The sequence below is a fragment of the Cyprinodon tularosa genome, unplaced genomic scaffold (assembly GCF_016077235.1).
Source record: "Cyprinodon tularosa strain WSP-4 unplaced genomic scaffold, ASM1607723v1 ctg226, whole genome shotgun sequence".
Taxonomy (NCBI): Eukaryota; Metazoa; Chordata; class Actinopteri; order Cyprinodontiformes; family Cyprinodontidae; genus Cyprinodon; species Cyprinodon tularosa.
Window position 1 is genome coordinate 1182804 of NW_024038844.1, and position 24633 is coordinate 1207436.

Consider the following 24633-nt stretch of genomic DNA (forward strand, 5'->3'; position numbering starts at 1 on the left):
AGACAGCCTGCTTCTATTGCCCGCTCTGGTGGTTGGTTTCGGAAAGCAGAGCACACCTAACTTAATATCTATGTTTGAAGCATATAACCCCTTACAGAAAGTTCAGATATTAAGAGGTGTCCCTCTGGTTTTGGTCTGGCATGGGATCTATATGAGGACCCCCAATAGGGTTCCAGGGTTTCCTAAGAGGCTCCTCCCTGGGTAATGTCCTGAGAAGAACATTGTCTGCTTCTGAATCCATCAAGCTTTAGTCCCTAGCTCATCTTAATATGCTTCACATTTCAGTGGGTTAACAGTAAGAAGTCTATTGTGGGTAGGAAAGAAACCAAGCACTGTGGTGCCATTTCCAAACAGCCTTTAGCCTTTTGGACATCCTTACGTGATAGAAACATGGTTTTGCCGTACAACTCATTCAAAAGAAAATTAACCCAGGTGAACTTTTTTTCTATTGAACGCCTCCATAAAATAGGGTTAAACTGGAAGCTACTGTAGTTTCGATCAGTTTTTTTTAAAGACATTTCTACACCTATCTAGGAGTGTTTGCTCTGACTAGACTAATTAATGAGTGATTTTGAGTGCCGTTTCTGCATCCAGAGCTATAGTTGGGCAAGCCTGGTTGCAACATTCACTCGCACCATGTTCAGTATGAGCTTGGTAGACCTGCCAGCACTGTTTAGACAGAATTCTCCTTACATACTGCCCTAATAATAAATTACCAAATTTTTTTTTAACGTGAAGTAATGTGTGAGACTGTCTGTCTTTGATTATGTCATCTATGGAAGTCAGTCCAACCCAGTCCTTCTTATTGCATAACTCGAAAGGGGTTTGGTCAAAATCGGTTCAATTTCCCCAAATAGAAGATCCAGTCACTGTATTCTTTCCATCTGCCTTGTCACTAGAAGTGTCAAAGTTTCTAGACTAAATTTAACTTTTTAGGATGGGGGGTTAATATGAGTTTTTTTCTGGTGCCATCACATTTTAAGTCACTTAAGTACAGAGTAGAGGAGAAATCACCCTTAGTCTAAGTTTAAACCAGTTTTTCTTAAGTAAGAATATCTTTGCTGTTATTTCCTCTTATTTTATTTTTTTACTAGATATAATTATATTGAATAAAACAAAAACAACTAATCCCAAGGACAATTACAATCCAACTAATGCAAGTTTCTTCAAAGAACTGTAGATGTTGATGGCTGTTGGCAGGTAGGATATTCTGTAATGTTCTAGATCTGAAAAGCCTCTGACTGAAAACACTCTGTTATTCTACACACATTTCATGAAGAAGATACTCAGAGTATATAAAACTCTTCACTTAAAGATGTAGTAGAGGATTTTCTTTTTCTGGGTGGCTTTTCAAAATAACAGTCCTCCTACTGGTCAATCATTCTGGTGATATGTTTACGTAAGGCCGTTCTACGTGCTCGTCCCCATTTTCACTCACCGGTGTTGAGTCTGCCATAGTGGAAAAATAGCAAATCTTCTTTTGGAAAGTAAGCTTGTATGAGTGATGCAAACAGCAACTTTTAAACAGAGCATGCATGAGGAGAAATTGGCAGCTGCATGCTCTAGCACGAGTTTAATAAGCGTTCCCTCTCAGGAGCGGGTGTCCTGTTTGTGCATGTGCATTTTTTTTTTTAAAGAATAGAGGGAGGATCTTTTCAAAATTCGTGAAAATCCTCCACTATACCTTTACAAAGATTCCTTTTTGCACAATCATCTCCAGCGATTCTGGAGGAATACAGAGATCGGAGACACTTTTCTTGGTTAGCTTCTTGAGCTTTTGAAGTCTAAGGCTGCTACCCAACAAATGGTAGAAGAGATGACTTTAAATAATAGATTTATAGAAAATCTGCAGCATAATGATGCAAACACAAATGACCTTAGCCTCCTCCGTAGGTAGTCTACTCTGTCCCCTCTTGTAGACCAGATGCAAACAAGGTAGTGATTTTCTATCACTATCACCTAATCTCTTCAGAAAACTTAATAAACGGGGTTAAGTCTGGTCAGTTTTTACCATCTGGTTCTCATTAATATTAACTCCAATAATCAAAAGCTGAACTGACTTTTAATATTAACATTCAAATGTGTTGAAACAGACCTCCACAGCTCAATTTACACTGTAAAGTCCACTCCATCTACTCTGGAAAGTCAACTTTATTTTTAATTGCGACTCTTGAGGTTTAAATTCTTTTTAACAAGGACTATATTTAGCAGAAATGCAGCAGTTTGGGTCAGCTTTTAGTCACAGCAGTTCAGATAAGAAAGGATGGATAGAATGTTATAGATGTGGTTGCAAATGATCCTTCTCCAGACAAAATGGTTTCAGCCAAATTAGACCATGAATATGCTTTGTTGCAGATAAGTTTAGAGTTTGATGGAAAGGTAACATCTGCTGGAAGCAGAAATATCAATCCAGAACGAAATAGATTTCGTGGCGTCAGTTATTGAGGTTCAGGCGGCGAGCACACAACCGTTTCCCTCCATGGGTGTGCAAGTGCTGACTGTGTAACAAATTTTTGCCTGTCACATTTGTGTATAGCTTTGTTAAAGCTAACTTCTCCATGTCCCATTTTGTGAATGTCTAAGCAAAAAATGAGCAAGCCGTATTTCCATGGCTGCACAGTGTGACGCAGAGTAGTTTTATCTACTTTGTTGTGCCATTTGTCAGTTGACAAATCCTTTCAATACAGTCTACCTGGCTTCGCTTGCTCATCATTTTAAAGGAATTACACTGTCTGGGAAGATGAAGGGATTAGAGGAGGGGTGCGGGAAAGTTATAGAAAAAAAAAAGCCAAGGGAGGAGGAGTACAGAAAGGAGAAGATGAGCATCTTTTAAATTCTGCCAGCAGAGCTGAAGCCATTCACTGTCAGAAAATAGATAAAATAAAAGTAAAAGGATGTAGCTTAGCTAACCACTTATTTACTTCATCAGATCAAGAATAGCCAACTGTAAGGAGTTAGCATGTATCATGTCTATACCAATTCTGTCATCACGACAGAAATTAATATTATAAAGCCATAAGGTTAATAGGTAAAACTTTTAAATTAAAACAATAACCTCTATAGTGATGTATAATAAAATTATTCATTTTATTACATTCAACATTTTACATTCAACTGTAGTTACACTATTATGTAAAGGTACGGATTTCTTTCCGTATTTTGTAAGCCATTCTAAATCCCAATTTCACATTTGTCACAGGTGAAAACTTATATAAAAACATGTGTGTGCATGCTGTTAAGAAATTTTGAATAACCTGCTGATGAATGCATGTAACAAATACGCCTTTAGCTATAGTTTTTCACAGCACTGAATTAATTTCTTAAAACTTGACTAAGCTTTAATGCTGCCATCATCACCCTGCTCAGTCAGCTGCAGAGAAGAGCATGGTATTCAAATAAGAGAGGACAGACAGGCAAGCAAGAATTATTTCGATTAGCTAAACACACACTTTAGTCTAAAAACTGCTGTATAATGCGAGAATAGCCAGAGAAGCAAAAGGACTGGGAATGGAAACTAAGAAAATCAGAAAAGAGATAAAAGTCAGAAAGAAGGGTGAGGGAGGAAGAATAGAGGGCACATGCAGCACTCAGTGCAAAAATGAAATAATACGCATGTGGGAGTTGTCACAATGGTGTATTTAGGAAACTGATGAATATATCCTAAAATGGAACATTTGTAATATCTTAAGGCCCTTTTCTTATTTTGTGGTTTTGCTTCAACAAAACCATTTCACCTGTGTTAAAACAATCTACTGTAGAGTCGTATACATTTTATCTTTATGAAATGACAGCTTTATAAGACATTTGCACTTGAGTGATCAAATGTTGATTTAGAGTATGGTCACATTCACTTAATAAAAATTGTGAACTGTAGAAGGGACTATATGTGTGATCAAAACTGGTTTAAGGGAAAGTAGCAAACAGACAGGCTTGGCTGGAGGTGGAAATGACAGGAAAGGGAAGAACGGGTGAAGGCTAAATTAAAAGCCGCACTGAAGGACTGTGTAACCTATCATCAAAAAGTTTGAAAAATGACAGAGGCAACATCCTCTGATAAATAGACTGCCTTTTACAGAGATCCAGGAAAAAAAAATGCTGGAATGGAAAAAAGTAAAGAGGCAGGCAGGAAGGAGGTAGAAAAGTGTTTTTATTACTCCATGGGAGTCTGTGGGTATGCTATGTGCATGCCTCTGCTGTGTATTTGTGTTGAGCTCTGCTGGATGTGACTACCATTTATTCAGTTTCTGTGTGGAGTTGATCAAGTGTGTCCACAGAAAGTGTACAGCTCACTTGCATTTTGACCTTGTCCATGGCTGAGAATGGAGCGGCTTTTGTGCGTCTGTGTATGAAAATGTGGAGATGGCACTGACCAGACAAAGCAACCTCCTTTTAGTTGTGCACTCTATTGGTTAGGGTTCATCTTTTCGCACACATCCTGCTCATTACTCCATCAATATCCATCCCCACCCCCCTTTTATCTACTTCTCTGCTTGTAATCATTTTCTTCAGTTTTCCACAGATTTTCATTTTAATTTAACACATGAGTGAACAAACTTTAATGATGACCAGCCATTCTCATCTATGTGAGGATTTACACACATTATCAGTAAGTAGCATTTGCCTTCAAAATAAAGTAGACAAAAGGAAACTAAACAAAATTAGACATAAGAATAAGCATAATAAAAATATCGCAGTGATTAATGAAAATAAAGAAGAGGAAGAGATGAAAGCTTTTAAGAAAGGTTAAGGAAGAAACATGAAAAGAGGATGAGGAGAAAAGCATTGTGTCATACCACTTGTCCATTTTGAGGGTTTTTGTGGGCATAGGGAGGACCTCGAATGTGATTCCACATCTGGCCAGATGTCATTGCAAACACCACACACTGTAAAGACAGGCACAAAAACAGCAAGCATAAACAAACGTTCAGAGAGCTGAAGTCTGAGGTGAAGTATGAAATTTGGAATTTGAATTGTTGGCGATTTTTTACTCAGAATTAAATAAGCGGACAGTTACTGTGATATAGCTCTCTGTTTTTAGTGTAAAGCAACAATCTGGTGGGAGGGACAGCACTCTGTCACTACTGCCTTTGAACAGGTTGTTCTGGTTGCTCCCAGAGGACTGTTAAAACCCAACTCTATGAAATGTGATAAATCACAAAAGCCTTCCCGATCTACTGCGCTTTGCTAGCATTTCTTCTAACATTTTACAATATCATGTGTAAAGCCCTCCCTTTTTTTTATCATTACATCCTTGGTTTTCAAGCACTGAGGAGTTGACATTGCTTTGTGTAGTGGGCACTATTTAGGTGATAACGTAAAGACTTTATTGAGTGTTTATTTTTACAAATAAAACAGCATCATTTTCACTCTTTATCCTTGTCGCTGGTAAATGGTGTAAATAATACTGGACCACACATTCATGCTTCTGCTTTAGTACTCCTATCTCCGCTCTGGCTTTGTTATCGTGCGAATAACAGTGAGGATCCTAAGAATGGACAGTGGTGCTCTCTAGTCGACGGTGGTAACATAACACCATGGAAAACTTTCCTTTTAGGCAAAAATCATCAAAAGATCAGATGGAACCGATTTGAATCTAATAAACTATTAATTTACCACTAAAAAATTAGTCAGTTATTTGTTTACATCTCTATAACCACTATCAAACCACTCTTTATGGTTTTGGATGCAAAATAACTACCTTGCAAAAAAAGATGAATTGTCATGAGATTTGTGAATTCACATACTCCTTAAAATGCATCTTTGCCAGAAGCCAACAGATGTGTTCGGCTTCAATACAGAAATGTTTCGGACCACTGAAATGCAGGGACGTGTCTCGTCAACCTGAGGCAGAAGGCTGAAGCAAAACAAACATGGCTGTGTCGGTTTTAGCCTGGAAAACTATCCACTACTTTAAAAGATAAAATGAAAAACACAATTTTTATTTTAGTGGATGGGAACCTAGTTTTGCGTTCCTCCTGACCTGATTTTAAAGATTTTGATGTATCGGTTAACTCTGTGATACAAATCAAGAATGTGAAATGTTTTCACCGGCTACAGCTGCTGGGACTCACTAAAAACTCGACATGGGAGGCAGGTACTTTATCAGCTCGAAGAATTGTACTTAACACTTATTAATACTTATCTTATTAACTAATTGTAATAATCCCTCAGTTTTGTGAACACTTTCTACAGGATGCTTTCCAGATTAATATGCTTTGATTAACCTTACACCAGGAAGCTTACTGTATATTATGTTAGTATGGGTTCTGCATCTATCAAAACCAAACTAAGCAGTAACCTGACGATAAAACAAAACCAACATTTATCTAACAAAAATTAGAAAATATTGCGCAATCAAAAAAGTATTTGTTTTACACCTCAAGGTAGTGTGTGTGCATGTTACTATCATACCAATGCAGCCATGGCCCATCCAGTCTTGTTGTATATGAATTCCAAGTTGTTCCTTCTCAGATACAGTAAACCTCCAACCAGGGACACCAAAAGAGCCAAAGCAATAGTCCCAGAATAATTTGGAGGACGGAAGACACGGATCTAGGAGAAATGTAGGAAATCAACAAATCAGTCACAGCAAATGAGAAAATAACCACAGTGGTACCAAATACAAAAACAGATTGTTGAATCAAACATTTCAATTAATGGAAAAATTGTTTTGGTGAAAACAAAATAAGTGACTCAGAAAATAGGGGTGTATCAGTCAGAGGTGGGTAGAATAGCCCAGTGTTTTACTCAAATAAGAGTTGTACTACTTTAACAGTTTATTACTGAAGCAGAAGAAAAAAAAACACAGAGAACACAGGGTAAAAAAGTAATTGGTAAAATGGCAACTCATTACTCAGGAAGTGTTTGCTCGTAACGACTGATTTAATGTTTAAAATGATGGAATCAGACGGAGAGCTATCTGCTGATTCTGGAATTTCAGTTAGGAAATGTCAGTAATGAAACAAGAAAAATACAAATAAGTAACATGATTTCAAAATCAATATGGGAAGAAAAGAAAAAACTTGTTATAATAATTGTTTTAATAACATAAACTTCCAAAAACAACATTTACAGTAGATAATGGATAGGAAAAGAAATATTAAAGAAATCTGTTATTTAGCTATATTGAAAAATGTACATTATTGTTTGTGAAAATTTTGTTTTTCATTTGATTCATTAAGTCAGTTTTGACCTCCTTAGGTTTCTTAAGCTGGAATTAATCTTTGTTATGCTGAATAGGCTATGTTAGGGTTTCCAAATTTCATTGTTTAGGTCCTACCTGCTCCCCATTATTTTAAAGCAATTTGCAGACATATTCATTCTTTTTATCCTCTTTTTAACCTCCTCTCTACTTCTTCATTACTCTTGACTGTGTCTCTCGCTCCATTTTATGAGCTATACAGAATGACCAGCCACCCCAACTGTTGTATGTCCATAACAGAAATAAAGGAAGGAGGGAGTGAAAGGAGCTTGTCTGCTTTTTCCTAATTAGCCCTGTTTAGTCTGTAAAAACTGGCATCCAAGTAAGATTTGTAAAGAAGTTATTCAATGTATAAAAAAAGAAAAAAAAAAAAAGAAGCTGACCCAAACAAAACCTCAGTATGGGTACCTGTACTGATGGGTCAGAGTTTGCAGGAGGGACGCATTTTCTCTCCAAGTTTGGTTTTTGTAAATCCCAACCTTTACGTGGAATTTGGCGTACACAATTTTCAGGCTCCATTTTGTGAATATGCAAGCTTCATTTAATGAGACCCCAGAGCATTTCATATATAAACTAGGACTTCACCTGTCGTTGAAACTGACATCCTCTAACCAGATGTCCAAAACTTACACATTCCCATGACAAGTTGACAGCAGTCCTGCTGGGCTGTTCAGTCAGAGCATAGAAAGGCTATGGTTAGAGCACAGACTGACTGAGCTACATATATATATATATATTCTTTTTTTTTTTTTTTTTCGGTTGTTTGACCATAAATAGGCACTGACCGATGTCATCACATCACTGAAGTTTCAGGTCCCTCTCACAGAGTAAAAGCTATAATGTAGGCAAGATAAAGTCATGTATTTTTTAAAAGACAGGCCTTTAACAAAAAAGGGGGAAAAACAGGGCCATTGCTGAAGAAAGTAACACTATTAGGTCACACTTATTACTTTTAAATTCTTTTCTATGGTCTCAACTTCTGGTTATTTAATTTACAACCTTTTAATACCCTTTAGAGCCGTGCAGACACCCCTTTTCTGATTTACTGCCTGATGCCTGTAGGACGCTCTAAGACAGAAACTAATATGCCGAGTAGACCAGTCAGTGTTTATCAGTTAGAGAAAGACCTGTAACCTGTCCTTGGGACACACAGGAGAGTAAGAAAAGGAATATGGTTGAAATTATGGTATACAGTGGCAGCTGTTCAAAATGGCCCTTTCCAGTCTAACGCCAGCCGAATGGCAGCCCACTTCCCTCTGCACATCCCACTGACTTTTTCTAAAAAAGCTAAGTTCAGCATAACATCTGACAAGTAATACAATAATAAAAACATAAAAATAAATAAAGGCGGGGATTTGGAACTTAACCTGCCATCAGAAAAGAAATGCAGAAGTCTACTTGAACTTCTAAATCTTTTTTGATCAGCAAACAAGGCTCTTTAAAGTGCTTTTGACCACTCTATAACCATTTTAGTGCCTTTTAACATATCACCTAAATCTGAATCAATCAAGAAAAGCATAGCAGACATCAAATAGCTGATAATGGCCAAAATAATACCAAGTTATCTTTAAACTGCATCAAAATATTTTATATATCATTTTTATTTTCCTTAATGTAATAATAAAAGACACAGATAAATTAAAGTGTTGCACCAAATATAATATGATCACGTTTATTAGCAGCTGCAGATGTACAACAGAAATGGCCCAACCATATGGTATTGGTGAATATTTAACAATGATCCTCAAACAGAATGAGAGAGGTGGTGGTGGAGGGTTTGATTAGTGTTCAGAGAGGAAGAGGGCAGGACAGTGTGAAGTTTAGCATGGACAGCTGGAGAAGAAAATAGCAGTGTAGACCATCTCTTTTTTCGCAAAAATCTTGATGGTTTTAAGCAGCGATATCTTGCCCAACCATATGACACGCATTATAATTTTTTTCATGATTGTATGAAAAATATAAAATTCTATTGTGACTTTAAACCCCTAAGTGATAGCAAGTGTCAAGGCTGTTCTGGATTCTGTATAAATGAAGGTACAATTAAAAAGGCATGTTTGATGCAAGTGAAATTCTCCTTCCTACCAGACCTCCCATCTGGGCTTATTATTAGAGCTGACAGTGAACCATTAAAAGAGGAAATATTGCCTGCATTGCTTTGACCCTGAAGGCAATGAAAAAGCATCAATGTAACCTTGCATAGTAAAGCTCATGGAAACAGGAGACTTGTAAATGTATGAATAAGAACAAAAACAATGGATCTCAAAAAATCCTTTTAAATTAGAGGATGGGTTCTTGTAAACAGAGTTTGATTAGGTCCTACCTGAACATCCGTGCGGTCAGCAATCCACTTGGCCAGCTGCTCTGAGGCGAAGCCAATCCTCTGCAGATCAAATGTGTCAGCCCTCTTTGGTTTTCCTTTTGCAGGGAAATGCATGAAAGTTGGGGCGCTATTCATATTCAACTGAAAAACAAAGAAATAAGCACAAAATATAAATTATAATTTGACAAAACCTAGCTAGCATGACACCAATAGATCAATACAGTATTTTGATAAATCAACTGGCAACAAATAAGTATTTGTCTCTCGATTTCAATTCAATTATCTGTGCAGTGCATTGTTTGAAATAGTAATTTAGATATGTTTATACATTTAAAAGATCAACCTGCTAAATGGCTTAATATGGCCTAGGAAATTAATGCTTATTCATTACAACGTAAAAGTAATAAAAAATCAGATGTGGAAAAGCAGCCTCTGTATACATATTCTTCCCGTCAGTGAAGAGATGCAACTGCTTCCTGTTCTGTATCAGCGGCATTATGCAGGTAAAACTAAAGTGCTGCTATCAGCTATAAGATGAATTTGCATCAGTGTTTTTTTTCATGCTGGCAATAGGACAAAGCAGTCAAAGTCTTATCCATGCCATCTAGATAATCCAGCTTTCCCCTAAAGAAATCTCAGACTATCTATGTCAACTCATGGTCAAGCCCCACTACAGCCCAGATATTTCTCTGTCTTGACACGTACCAGAAGAATAAGTGTTGCGATATTTTAAAGTCGGCCTTTCAGCTTGTTTGTCACAGAGTCAAGGACGGAGAGCACAGTACAAGAACCAATTATGAAGCAGGCTGGAAAATTAAAGAAGAGAGAACTGGAAGGATAAGAACCAGCAGCGGTATAAAAAAATGAAGGGTTGTTCAGTTAGCGTTTCAACGCAGTAACATTTATAAAAACTACATTTAACAGGTCTCAGTATAAGTGTCAGGGCAACATTTAAGACTCATACGTGGAGCTTTTTTTCTCCTTACATGGTGATGCATCTCAAGAAGGTAAAATACAATGGAAAGGTAAATTTAAGTAGCTAAAATTATGTTTCAGATAATAGATTGATCAGTGAGCTATCTAAAATTAATAGATCATTTTAGATAAGCCAAATAAAAAGTCCTTTCAGCAGAGGAGGCTCTTTAAATCTTTATTTTTTTGCTGAAATCTTTTTCCTCTTTAGCCCAAATAAGAAGCCTCTGATTTATTCTTTTGATCAGAGTTGTTTAACTGTAGTAATATACATCGGTGAATAGTGGGTTGTGAAGCACCAACTTTGGCCACAGTTCATATCTTCTGAATTTCCTCTAAATTAATGTTGCTGCATATTTTTCTCCAGTCTGTGGCTGCCCTTTTTACTTAAGCTTTTTTTATGTATCACACATTTACTTTGAGCCAACTATCCATTAATATGCTCGGATACAGCGATCTGAACAGCCAGCTTTGTTAGCAATTAGCATATTTGGCTTAGCGTCCAAATGGAGACTGTCAAAAGCTATCTGCAGGAAAACTTTAATTAAACTATCTTTTTCCTCTTTTCATTATCTTAAATAAATCTTTGCAATAAATCACCGTGCGTCATTAGTCTTTAAGTCTTGGCCTGTGGACCTTTACCGCATGTCTTCTCTCTTTTTCAATCCTATTTCCCATCAGCAGACTGTTAAATAAAGGCAACTGGTGCCTGAAAAATACATAATCATAGCTGAAGCTTATGAACTTCTCAAGATATTTCTGAGTATTTGACATGTTCCCATAACTAGCCTTTATAATCTATATATGCTTACTGAAATCCCAACCTATCTTAAAGGTTTTATTTGCTAAGGTCATCAAAAACACCGATACCCCGGAAAGTATCGATACTAAATACTTTTTTCTGGATATAGAACTAACTTGCCATGGTATCAATACTAAAGTCAAGCATTATTTGCATTTTTTGCGGTAGTTTATTTTAGATTTCTGGGTTACTTATTTTGTAAATTTTTAAACTTGCATCTGTGATTATGCTGAGGAACTGTGTTCCTTGGTGAGTTTGAAAATACTTTTTTTTTTATGCCTTTAATACATGTTTATCTATAAAGGTACAGTTGTTCTTTGACATCTTGTAACAGCAGCTGCAGGCTATTAACTCTATGAAGAACCCTTCATATAGAGTACAGCGGTTCAGAGATGACGTCACACTAAGGAGAGCAAAAGAAACTCTTTGCCTTGGCTCCAGTCAATTTAAGAAAACCAGACAATTTTATTATTCTGTCAGCCCCCAACAGGTGCCTTGGACAGAACATGAACAGTGGTCATCCCAAGGGAAAATCTGGACATTTTTTATTTAAACAAATAAAAACAATCCTGGCAGAAAAACAAGTCAAATAAAAATTGGAAGAGTACTATTCACCATCTTCCCATGAATATAAACATTCGGTATAAGTGTGAGGAATCAGCAAAGAAAATAGAAAAGATTATTTTTTGATGTTGTTTTAAAGAATAAAGTTCAATATGTAAAGAGGTTCGCATTTATGAGAAAGAAATATAAATAAAAAGATAATAAGAACACAAAAAAATGCTTAAGTCTGATTTATCTGTACTAGAAAAATCATCATCTGTCAAGCAAATATTTGTTTATTTAAAAAAAAATGGAAGCTTACAAAAAAGAAAGAGTAAATAATAGGGTCAAAACAAAACATGTCACTGGTTTCCAATAAAAAGGATGGTATTAGCATAAAAACATATTTATTAATGTAAAATAAAAACTTAAATGATCATTTTGGTTGCATTCAACTGTTATGTTTCAAAAACAAACTGCATACCTGTTGGAAAACATCAGCTCCCTCATCATAGTCCACAACCGTGAAGAAAAGTTTGTTGGAAAAGGCGGATGAATAACGCCAGGAGTTAGCCAGGACCTGGTATTCTTCATTAGCTTGTCTACAAAACAAGAAAACAATCCCTGTCAAGTCTTTAGTCATGATAGCTGGCCCAGGTGTCTGGATCAGAGTTATGACCCCCAAAATGCCATGAGTGTTTTTCCAGGTTTGTCTTTATAATAAAAGCATTTATTTTCTCTCATGGATTCATATCATACTTTGCATCTGGAAGGGAAAAAATTATTTTTGTCTGAAATGATCCCCTAAAACAATGCAGACATTCTAAACATAAGATCCAAAAACTATGGTTTGCAGCCATTTTTGTTCTACTTTGGGGGAACTGTGTATTTTAGAGCCAAAGATCCACAGTTTCAGAAGCCAGTGCTGTTACAACCAGATGGATAAAAAGAATATGCTTTGTGTGAGAAAAACGGCTCGCCAGCTCCCGTCTCACGTCAGAGGAGGAGTAAGCAGATGACTTGCAAAAAAATTAAATGGTAAGAACCAGCGGACGACAAAATTCCAGTTAAAAAGCGTGTAGCAATTTATTTACTGGCGATGGTGAAGACAAAAAAAAAAAAAAAAACAAACAAAATACTTTCAAATAAAGAAAACAAAACCGGCCCTTGCAGGCAATACAAAAAAAAAACTGACAGCCTCACAGCAAGCTGACATTAAATATAGTTTTTTAAAGCAGACCTTCCAAAGCAGTTTCTCCATCCAGCCCTCCAAGCAGCCCTTCCCAAGACATTGTGAGTATGCCCCTTAAATAGACCCACCAATAATCAGCCAATTGGGACAGCCCAACTAAACAGGAAGGCAAATTCCAAATAAACCACAGTTAACATTATAGAAAAATAAATACAGACAATATCATCATTCATACAAAAACATACATATTTATGAAATAATTTAACCATACAAACATTACCATTTCACCTACTTATTACCATGCAAACAATTATTACACACACTGAAATCCCACTTAAAGCTGCAGTCTGTAACATTGAGGAGAGAGCAGACTTCGACTGAAAATTTGAAGAAAAACAGGTTTCACGTCACTCCCCCACCCTCTCTGCTTCACTCATGCCCCATGAGTGAAGCAGAGGGGGGGGGGGGGGTTGGGATTCAGCGTGTGTGAGCTGTGATTGACACTCCATCAGACGCTCCTCTGGCTGTGATTGGTTGTTTTGACTCGTCCCGAATTATTCTTTCCAGATTGAAATACAGGCAGTAGGCGGTACCAATTGAAGCAGTTTTTTTCACAGGTTACATATCACATGTACTGCTGTCTGGGCATAGGGACAGTTTTAGCCAATATGACAAAAAAGTGATTTTTAAAAACTTACAGACTTCAGCTTTAACACCCCTGCCCCTTAATACAGGTGCTGGTCATAAAATTAGAATATCATGAAAAAGTAGATTGATTTCAGTAATTCCATTTAAAAAGTGAAACTTGTATATTATATTCATACATTACATACAAACTCATATATTTCAGATATTTTGTTTAATTTTGATGATTACAAATGACAACAAATGAAAATCTCAAATTCATCATATCAGAAAATTAGAATATTGTGAAAAGGTTCAAAATTGATGGCCCCTGGTGCCACACTCTAATCAGCTAATTAACTCAAACCACCTGCAAAAGCCTTTAAATGGTCTTTCAGTCTAGTTCTATAGGCTACACAATCATGGGGAAGACTGCTGACTTGACAGTTGTCCAAAAGACGACTATCGACACCTTGCACAAGGAGGGCAAGACACAAAAGGTCATCGCTAAAGAGGCTGGCTGTTCACAGAGCTCAGTGTCCAAGCACATTAATAGAGAGGCGAAGGGAAGGAAAAGATGTGGTCGAAAAAAGTGTACAAGCAAGAGAGATAACCGCACCCTGGAGAGGATTGTGAAACAAAACCCATTCAAAAATGTGGGGGAGATTCACAAAGAGTGGACTGCAGCTGGAGTGAGTGCTTCAAGAACCACCACACACAGACGTATGAAAGACATGGGTTTCTGCTGTCGCATTCCTTGTGTCAAGCCACTCTTGAACCACAGACAGCGTCAGAAGCGTCTTGCCTGGGCTAAAGAGAAACAGGACTGGACTGCTGGTGAGTGGTCCAAAGTCATGTTCTCTGATGAAAGTAAATTTTGCATTTCCTTTGGAAATCAAGGTCCCAGAGTCTGGAGGAAAAGAAGAGAGGCACTTCATCCACGTTGCTTGAAGTCCAGTGTAAAGTTTCCACAGTCAGTGATGGTTTGGGGTGCCATGTCATCTGCTGGTGTTGGTCCATTGTGTTTTCTGAGGTCCAGGGTCAACGCAGCCACATACCAGGAAGTTTTAGAGCACTTCATGCTTCCTGCAGCTGACCAACTTTTTGGAGATGCAGATTTCATTTTCCAACAGGACTTGGCACCTGCACACAGTGCCAAAGCTACCAGTACCTGGTTGAAGGACCATGGTATCCCTGTTCTTAATTGGCCAGCAAACTCTCCTGACCTTAACCCCATAGAAAATCTATGGGGTATTGTGAAGAAGAAGATGCAATACACCAGACCCAACAATTCAGAAGAGCTAAAAGCCACTATTAGAGCAACCTGGGCTATCATAACACCTGAGCAGTGCCACAGACTGATCGACTCCATGCCACGCCGCATTGCTGCAGTAATACAGGCCAAAGGAGGCCCAACTAAATACTGAGTGCTGTACATGCTCATACTTTTCATGTTCATACTTTTCAGTTGGCCAACATTTCTATAAATCCTTTGTTTTTATTGGTCTTCAGTAATATTCTAATTTTCTGATATGATGAATTTGAGATTTTCATTTGTTGTCATTTGTAATCATCAAAATTAAACAAAATAAACATCTGAAATATATGAGTTTGTATGTAATGTATGAATATAATATACAAGTTTCACTTTTTAAATGGAATTACTGAAATCAATCTACTTTTTCATGATATTCTAATTTTATGACCAGCACCTGTAGTCTTTTCAAATGCCCTGGGACAATGGATAAGAGACCTGCTCCGATGCGGTACGTGTTTCCACACGGACCAGTATTCTGACGGACTAAGGGAAGAGAAAGTGTAATTTGACTGGGAAGTTTTATTGCCGACTACGGAATGTATACTGATGCTGACGCAGTGGATACTTTCAGAGTTCGCTACGCTGGTGAGTAAGAAAAATGTTAAATGAAAGGTGACGTTGTAATTTCAGAACTAGTGTAAATAATCGGGTGAAATGTTTGGAACTGCCGCCCCCATGACGGCCGGTCTGTGGTGCATGCTGGGAAATGTAGTGAAGGATGCGACGCTGTGTGTGATAGACGGCGGTTATACTTTGGGAACAGAGGGGGAAAACGGCTCCGTTTTCACACTTGGTTTACAATAAGTGTTGGTAAATTGCTGTAAAAAGTAAGTAGTTATAGTTAATTCTACACAATAGTAACAGTTATACTCCAGCTACTGCTCAAAGCAATTAGTTAACACTCAAAGTAAATATGCACTTTGATGATCTAAAATGTTAATAAAGTTCTCCAAAATTTATCATCACAATTTAAAGTGTAGATGATGGGATACTGATTTCATGTATTTTTGGATTCAAATCCTGCAGCAGGACATACTAGGTGGTTCTGAGTTATTATGAATCAAACAAGCTTACTTTACCACAAATATCCTACATCTATTAGCACCATGGCAGAACTCTGATAAATAGCTGTTCCAATCTCCATGAGGTGATAGAAGCTCAGCGTTCTATGATGGAAACATTTGTGGTTGTTCCAGAACATCTAGTGTGGAAATGGTTTGTGTGGAGGAACCATCAGCCAGTTCAAGCTCAGTATGGAGGCATCACAGCTTCCAGGTCAGAAACATCCAGACCGGACAGGATGCCGGGCATCATCAGCAGCAGCAGCCCCAGTAGAAAACACACAGTGAGGAAACACGATTTGCTACGCCTCTGGTGCAGACAGTATACCAGTTATTAGTTTATAAATAAGTATTTAATATTTTAATTGAACACGATTTTCAAATAAATCCTCTACTGCTCTAACAAGAAATTATCTACTATATTCTTAAAGATATTGCCAACAACTCCACCCGTCCTTCCCTGCCAAGGTTGTATAATCCGCATGTGTTCAGCACAAAAACAATGCGAAAACCCGCCACCTTAATAAATAAAACACAGTATAAATTGCTCTAAAAACTTTCATTTTAAACCACAAACCTATAAAACACCTAATACAGAATACAGTGCCAGGTTGTCACCATGAAGTTAGCCTCTGCTTCAGTAATATTGAAGCTAACAACAATTAGCTTTGAATTATCATCTGAAACAGCAGCAATCTACGATTTCAGCTCCACATCAGCCTTCAGATGTTTACTGAATATTTTTTTAATTTCTCTGATCTCAACAACATCTCGGCACGTGGAGCTGGAAGTGGAAGAGCGGGGAGTGACATCACCAGGTTCTTAATAACTATCTTTCCATGTCTGGCTCAATGGCTAATTTCTCTCTCTCGTAGGGGATGCAGTAGGTACGGCTGTTAGCAGTTGCTCACGGTGGTTTTGTTCACTAAACAACCAAGTAAATCTTACAATGACAGAAACAAAATAAAAACACATACACTATATTGCCAAAAGTATTTGCTCACCTGCCTTGACTCACATATGAGCTTAAGTGACATCCCGTTCCTAATCCATAGGGTTCAATATGACGTCGGTCCACCCTTTGCAGCTAGAACAGCTTCAACTCTTCTGGGAAGGCTGTCCACAAGGTTTAGGAGTGTGTTTATGGGAATTTTTGACCATTCTTCCAGAAGCGCATTTGTGAGGTCGCACACTGATGTTGGACGAGAAGGCCTGGCTCTCAGTCTCCGCTCTAATTCATCCCAAAGGTGTTCTATCGGGTTGAGGTCAGGACTCTGTGCAGGCCAGTCAAGTTCATCCACACCAGACTCTGTCATCCATGTCTTTATGGACCTTGCTTTGTGCACTGGTGCACAGTCATGTTGGAAGAGGAAGGGGCCAGCTCCAAACTGTTCCCACAAAGTTGGGAGCATGGAATTGTCCAAAATGTCTTGGTATGCTGAAGCATTCAGAGTTCCTTTCACTGGAACTAAGGGGCCAAGCCCAGCTCCTGAAAAACAACCCCACACCATAATCCCCCCTCCACCAAACTTTACACTTGGCACAATGCAGTCAGACAAGTACCGTTCTCCTGGCAACCGCCAAACCCAGACCCGTCCATCAGATTGCCAGATGGAGAAGCGCGATTCGTCACTCCAGAGAACGCGTCTCCACTGCTCTAGAGTCCAGTGGCGGCGTGCTTTACACCACCGCATCCGACGCTTTGCATTGCACTTGGTGATGTATGGCTTGGATGCAGCTGCTCGACCATGGAAACCCATTCCATGAAGCTCTCTGCGCACTGCTCTTGAGCTAATCTGAAGGCCACATGAAGTTTGGAGGTCTGTAGTGATTGACTCTGCAGAAAGTTGGCGACCTCTTCGCACTATGCGCGTCAGCATCCGCTGACCCCGCTCCGTCAGTTTACGTGGCCTACCACTTCGTGGCTGAGTTGCTGTCGTTCCCAAACACTTCCATTTTCTTATAATACAGCTGACAGTTGACTGTGGAATATTTAGGAGCGAGGAAATTTCACGACTGGATTTGTTGCACAGGTGGCATCCTATCACAGTTCCACGCTGGAATTCACTGAGCTCCTGAGAGCGACCCATTCTTTCACAAATGTTTGTAAAAACAGTCTGCATGCCTAGGTGCTTGAATTTATACACCTGTGGCCATGGAAGTGATTGGAACACCTGATTCCAATAATTTGGATGGGTGAGCAAATACTTTAGGCAATATAGTGTATTTCTCAAAAATGTTCCAAGAGACACCATAGAGTGCCCCAACTTCCCTTGATACCGTCTGACCTGTTTCACCCAAAGCAGCTCAGGATCAATAAGAAACTTAAAAGGTATAGTGGAGGATTTTTGAGAATTGTTAAAAAGGCCCCGCCCTCTCCCCTGTGAAAAAATTAAATGCACACAACAACCCTGTACCTGGTCGTGAGAGGGAACACATATTAAAAGCCTGCGAGAGCATGCAAAAGCCAATTCTTCCTTGTGCAACTTGTTTTTAATAGTTGCTGTCTGCATCTCTCATACAAGCTTACTGTCCAAAAGAAGATTTGCAATTTTTCCACTGTCAGACTCCCCAACAGTAATTGAAAATGGGGACAAGCACATCGGACGGCCTTATGTCACCAGAATTATTACAATTAGGAGGACCACTTATTTTGATGATCCACCCGGAAAAAGAACTTCCTCCACTATACCTTTATGTAAGCCAACACCATCCTTATGGGGGTTGAAGCAAAAAACTATGACCTAATGGGCAGGCATAGCTATATCTCATTCCATGAAAACTTCAGCAGCTGTCCATAGCAGAGCCACTGTGTTTTCCTACTAGTTGTATAAGTCATTCCAGTTTTCTCCCTCAGCCCCTAAGTGGCCCTACAGTCCTCTGACTGGCGGCGCTTTTTTGATAAAACGTCCTTGGAATTATAACAGGTATCATCTGTGTTAATTAGGGGTGTAAATAATAATCGTTTTGTATCGATGCATCGATCCAACAGCCGACGATCCGATGCATCGACACTATTTTTATCCATTTGCTCCTGGGCGTAATTCTCCCTCCCGTGCTGCGGTGGCGCTAAACCTATTTTGCCCTCCTACCTCGCTTCCCGGTTATACTCTTAGAGCAGTTTGTTGCAGTAAGCTTGACACAGACATTTTTAAATTATGCTCAATATTGAAGCGTAGTCTGTGCTACACACTGTGGGTCTAGATACGGCCGAGGTGGCGAGGAAAAGGGGGCGGGGGCCAAAAAGGAAAGAGATCCAGGTGGAAAAAGGGTCCCAGCGTTCTCGTGCACCTCGCTCTTCTAGCGGGTCAAATTTCACGAGTTGTTTTTTCGCAATTTCGGTCATAAAAACAAAACAAGCTGGCCTCCTGTCTGCGGCACTGTTTGCGGTGAGCTACAATTTGGGAGAGGTGCAGCGGAGCGTCTCTCAAGGGGGCGGGGATGCCTGGAGCCGCGGTATTGAATTGCACTCATTGCACTGATTTTCTGCAGTGTTTTTGCATTATTTTTTGATGCAACTTTTATACTTCTGTTATTTGCTGTTGTTTGTAAAAAAAAAAAAAAAAAGTGCATAACGATATTACAGCTTTCATTGATTTATTTAAAACTTGAAACTTTGTTTAGCCTGTAAGGTCTAAAAAAAAATTTTTTTTTTTAAATTAATCGATTAATCGAATCGAAGTGTGGTCTATTCTTGAGTATAGAAAATAATCGAATCGTTGGGTCAGGAAATCGATACTGAATCGAATCGCCATCATGGATGTGATTTACACCCCTAGTGTTAACTGCCAAAAATACTAGAAAATATTAATATGGTATCATCAGCACCTCAAAATACAACTTGAAGTTTAATTATTCAGGCGCTTGATATGAGTTAATGAAATGAATCACTGATTCATTTATTTGATCACATATCCAAAAAACACTGTATACTAATCTGCAGCATTCTGATGCGTGTTGAGAGAACAATATATTAATATGTGTACTTTTTAGTTAATAATAAATAACCAATATATCAAATGAGATATTTTAATATTGCTACTACTGCTACTTCTCTGAGGGAAAAAAACAGTAAACTGAAAATAAATTTAGTATAACAAGCAAAGAGTAAAGTGTTGATGAACTAATGCAGCCAGCTGTCAGTCAGTGTTGCTGGCACTGAAGCAAAGTGAGGAGCTTCTTTAGATTAGAGCTTTTAATTGACATGGATTACGTCTTTGCTCCGAGACTTAATGAGAAAATTAGAGAAACATTTAGCCTTTCACTTCAGTGAGAGGTTTTTTATTTATGCATTTATTTTTAGTAAAGCTATCATATCATCTTATGGGCATCGTCGTCTCTTATCATGGCTCTACTTGGAGGCAAATTTATCTTTCAGAGAATGTGTGTGTTGATGTTATATGGTTATAGCTGCTGCTAATGTTACGATAGTCGCTTTTAAGCTTCAATCAAAAAAAGGAAGAATGTAAACAAAACCCTGGGGAGCAGTGTGATGGACAAAATAAAGCTTTATCCCTATAGCTCTATCCATAATTATTAGTCTCCTACAGAGAGTTAGCTTTATCAACACATATAAAGCAAGCATTTCAAATAAACAAATGACACACAAACTCTTTAGAAAGTTAAAGAAAATATTTCAGACATTGTATACAACTTCAACACTTCAAAAAAATAATAAATAATAAAGAAAGAACTATAAACAAAAACATTAACAAATAGTGATTCAGCTTGGAACATTATGTGGCCCTAAATTTTGATTTTCAAACTTTTAATTGTTAAAGATACTGATTCAACAAAGATGAACACATGTGTTTGCTGTGAGCTATTTGTTATTTTTCTGTACTGTTAATTCAATATATCTCATGTTTAAGGCAAGCTCTTAACTATGGCTCAAATTCCCATGGATATGAGTGAAAACTGGGGGAGATTAAACAAAATGCAAGTATAATACCCATTTTTTTATTTTTTATTTGGAGGTTTTTACAGTACTAGTGACTCGTTCTTTGTACATTGGGCTGACAGGAAAGCGGGTAAGAAATGGGGAGAGGCATGCGGCAAAGGACCACAGGTCAGATTTAAAGCCGGGTAGACCATGTCAAGGACTACGCCTCCTTACATGGGTCGAACGTGCTAACCACTTAGCAACGGAAGCACGTCCTAAATACCCAATCTTTAATGTGGACAGAGGAAATGACCTCAGAAAGAAAAGTAATTTCCTTAATGGAATTATATTTAATTACAATTATAACTTTGTCTCAATAACTGCCATTAAGAATTATGGTGTCGCAACATTGTTGTCGTCACCCTTTTAACAGGAAAGCAAACAGAAAAAGCATAAATACAGAAAAACACAACTAGATTTCATGATAAGGTTTATTATTTTATAATTAATCTGACACAGATGAAAATGAGTCTATGGAAGCTTCTAAACACAAAGATTTCCAAAAAATATTCTTTAATCCTTCTGTCATTTACAAAAAAAAAAAAGAAATTATTTAGGTAATCCAAAAATACGAAAAACTGGAAACAGTCTAATTTAATATCAGATAGTGAAAAAAATCTCTTGCAGAATATTTAAATATCTGGTTTCCATTTTATAGTCACAAGATGTTCATTTGCTCAATCTGTACATTTGAGAAAAAGATAGAAATAAAATGCAAGTTAAATTAAACAATCTTTTAAACTGATATAGTAATACTTGCTTACTGACAAAATTATTTAAATTTAAAATATCCACACATGTGGAATAAAGAAGCCTTCATGAAACAAAAATATATAAAAACATGTAAGCCTGTGTAACCTTACTGGATACTAAGGCGAGGTGACGTGTTATGATGAATCATATGATTCATGATGAATACCTTATATAATCAAGGCACCAATGAGAAAAAAAGTGGCTGATTAAAGTGAGAAATCAGGTCAAAATTTCCTGCACTAGTTTAATGCCTCCTTGAAGATGCTCCTGTAAAAAAAAGTTTATATTTAATAACCAAATGGTGCCACTCAGGTTTACTTCACAGTGAAACTCGGATAAACAAGACACTTGGCTCCAAGATACATTTTCTGTTTGTCATGTTCAGTCAACCAGATTCAGAGTTCCTCACAGTACAACAGACGGAGTATCAGCTTTAGGGGAAAAGGTTGATTTATCATTTACAGCTGAAGACGAGCATCTAGGGTGGATTGCAGTGTACTGTTTTTTGTGTTAAATTAGTAAAATATCTAATTTTGAAAGTTGTTTTTAAATGTTGCCAACAAAAAGCTTTTTGAATTTATTCTTAGACAATTGTTATTGTTTTGTATATACAAAGTGTATGCAAAGTAAAATTTCATTTTGTGCAGCTTTCAGACAGTAAATGAGCAGCAGCTTAGCATTTAAATGAACATTTCCTTTCCATAAAGTGCAGCATTATTCATTTGTCTGGTTATGTCAAAATATGAACCATGTATTAAAAACAAAAAAAGACTAAGTAAAGCTAAAAACAGTTGTAAAAGATTTTAGTTCCAGAACACATAAATGGTGATATAGATGCATGTAACATTTATTTTTTCAGAATTTAATGATTACATGGCATACGTACATTTTAAAGGAACATAAATAGATTTTCTTTTATACATCTTATGCTCTAGATAGTATGCGCACACCTTGCTTCAAACTTGGTTACATAGTGTTTAAATCCTCAAACCCTGACAGCATATTTTTTATCCATTCTGTAATAATTCAGCAAGTTTATCTGACCAGTCTGTTGGGTAAGATTATTGGAGATCAATTAAAGAGCTGGGTTCCTTGCATATGGTGCAGTTTTACACATAGCCCGTACATTTCACACAGTCCGGTTAATACTGCAAGTTCTGCTCCGAATAAAATGATCACATACATATCCACTTAAAGTAAAGTTTATTTATACACACAATTTGTAAACCTTTCTTACAAAGTAGACAACTATACTTAACACTCCTATTGGACAACTGCATGGTATTTATTGTCAGAGACAACCCGATCCCATTCTATTATTGTCATTGGTCCCAATACTGGGGATAATTCTACACTGGGTTGGGTATTGGTGTAAATGTTCTATACTTGGTCTATTTCTACAAAAAGCTTAAAGCTGGATTTACATTTTCTTAGACAGCAGAAAAGTTTATCCTTTATGGACACCTGTCTTTGATTTAATAAACAGAGTTCATTTAAACATATACAATTGAAAATTCCTTTTCAGTACTGAGTTTGTCCTGTAACCATCTGTGACCAGCTATATTATTTTAAACACCTGGAGATGGTAAATCTAATCTTGTGCAGTTAAAGCTGAGAGTTAAATCAAAGTCCAACCAAAGGCAGCAGTGATACTCCCAAGTGAAAAGTCAACAGCTAACAACTGTAAAATAAGTATGATTTATATTTAGGTGATAGAAATAGCAACTTCTAAAGAACTTCATTGAGCATAACATTTATCTATTATTTTTAAAACAGGGATGCAAATCCTTGATCTAGAGTGACAGATCCTATTGATTTACTGAAAACAAAAAATGTTCTTCACTTATTTTTTTAATAAAATAAATTCACAGCTTATGAATTTATCTGAAATCGAGTTATCTGGCAGTTTTATATTCTACATATTAGCTCATACACTTCAACTGCTGCCTGCGCCTTTCAGTCGGCCCTGAGGCCAAGAGTCCACCAACTAATAAGAAACCGGAATAAAACAACAACTAATATTAAACACAATATTCCATTATATGTTGCATTCGTCTACTGTTTTAAAGTCAGTGTCTCAATGGCCTTATTTTGAAAAATATATTCATTTCCTTCAGGCAGTGTGAGTCTTTTTGATCAAAATGTCAGCATAACCCACAGGTTATATTACATAAGGCCATTTACAGCAGTTTACATGCTGTACAAAATGTACAAAACTCAATAATTAAGAAAGCAACAGCTGTTACAGCAGGCGATCTGACGGTTGTTACTGTGATGGCCTTGCATTTGCTTTTGTGCATTCATACCTGCAGACAGAACACTGCCTCTGAGGCTGCAGAGCGGTGAACATGACGATAACAGAGTAGTTCCTGGGTGGGGCCTTGATGAAACGCCGGAACTTGTCTCCATTCATCCGGATGACAGAGCGACGAGAAGACCACTCCATCATCTGTTCAACCTTCTCCGACAGCAGGTTCTGGACACGGAATAAAAGTAATACACAGACTTTTAGTTAATATCCTCAGATATTCCTCACTGGGTAGGTCAAGACAAGACTGTACAACATTCATTCTGATACTTTTTTGTGTTAAATTTATTACTTTTTTTGGTGAATCAATTGCTTTTTAACTACTGTAATTTTCGGACTATAAGCCGCACCTGAATATAAACCGCAGAAGCTAAATTGCATGATTTGTACATATACAAGCCGCAACGGACTATAAGCCACTGGTTTTTTATGTTTAATAACCATATGGTTCGTGCACAGAGAGGATTTTCGGGAAAGAGGCAACTGCCAAAATGACTGCCTTTAACTTAAAAGCTGCATCATATGCATTTCAACATTTGTTTTCCATAATGAGGGTGTCACACAAACTGTCTTGCGCTCGCAATGTCCGTCTTTCTC

At 37.6% G+C, this 24633-nt stretch overlaps 1 protein-coding gene across 1 annotated transcript in view; it reads right to left on the bottom strand.

The window, feature by feature from the left end:
• Window positions 1-24203, bottom strand: part of LOC119784430 (tumor suppressor candidate 3) — a 55328-nt gene extending 31125 nt beyond the window's left edge. The window contains exons 1-5 of the mRNA XM_038286474.1: window positions 24035-24203; window positions 12323-12440; window positions 9522-9662; window positions 6412-6552; window positions 4794-4883 (exon numbers count right to left, since the gene is read on the bottom strand). Coding sequence (XP_038142402.1) covers window positions 4794-4883; window positions 6412-6552; window positions 9522-9662; window positions 12323-12440; window positions 24035-24177 — 633 coding nt within the window. The 5' untranslated portion in view covers window positions 24178-24203. The remainder of the gene's footprint in view (window positions 1-4793; window positions 4884-6411; window positions 6553-9521; window positions 9663-12322; window positions 12441-24034) is intronic.
• Between the last annotated feature and the right edge of the window lie 430 nt (window positions 24204-24633).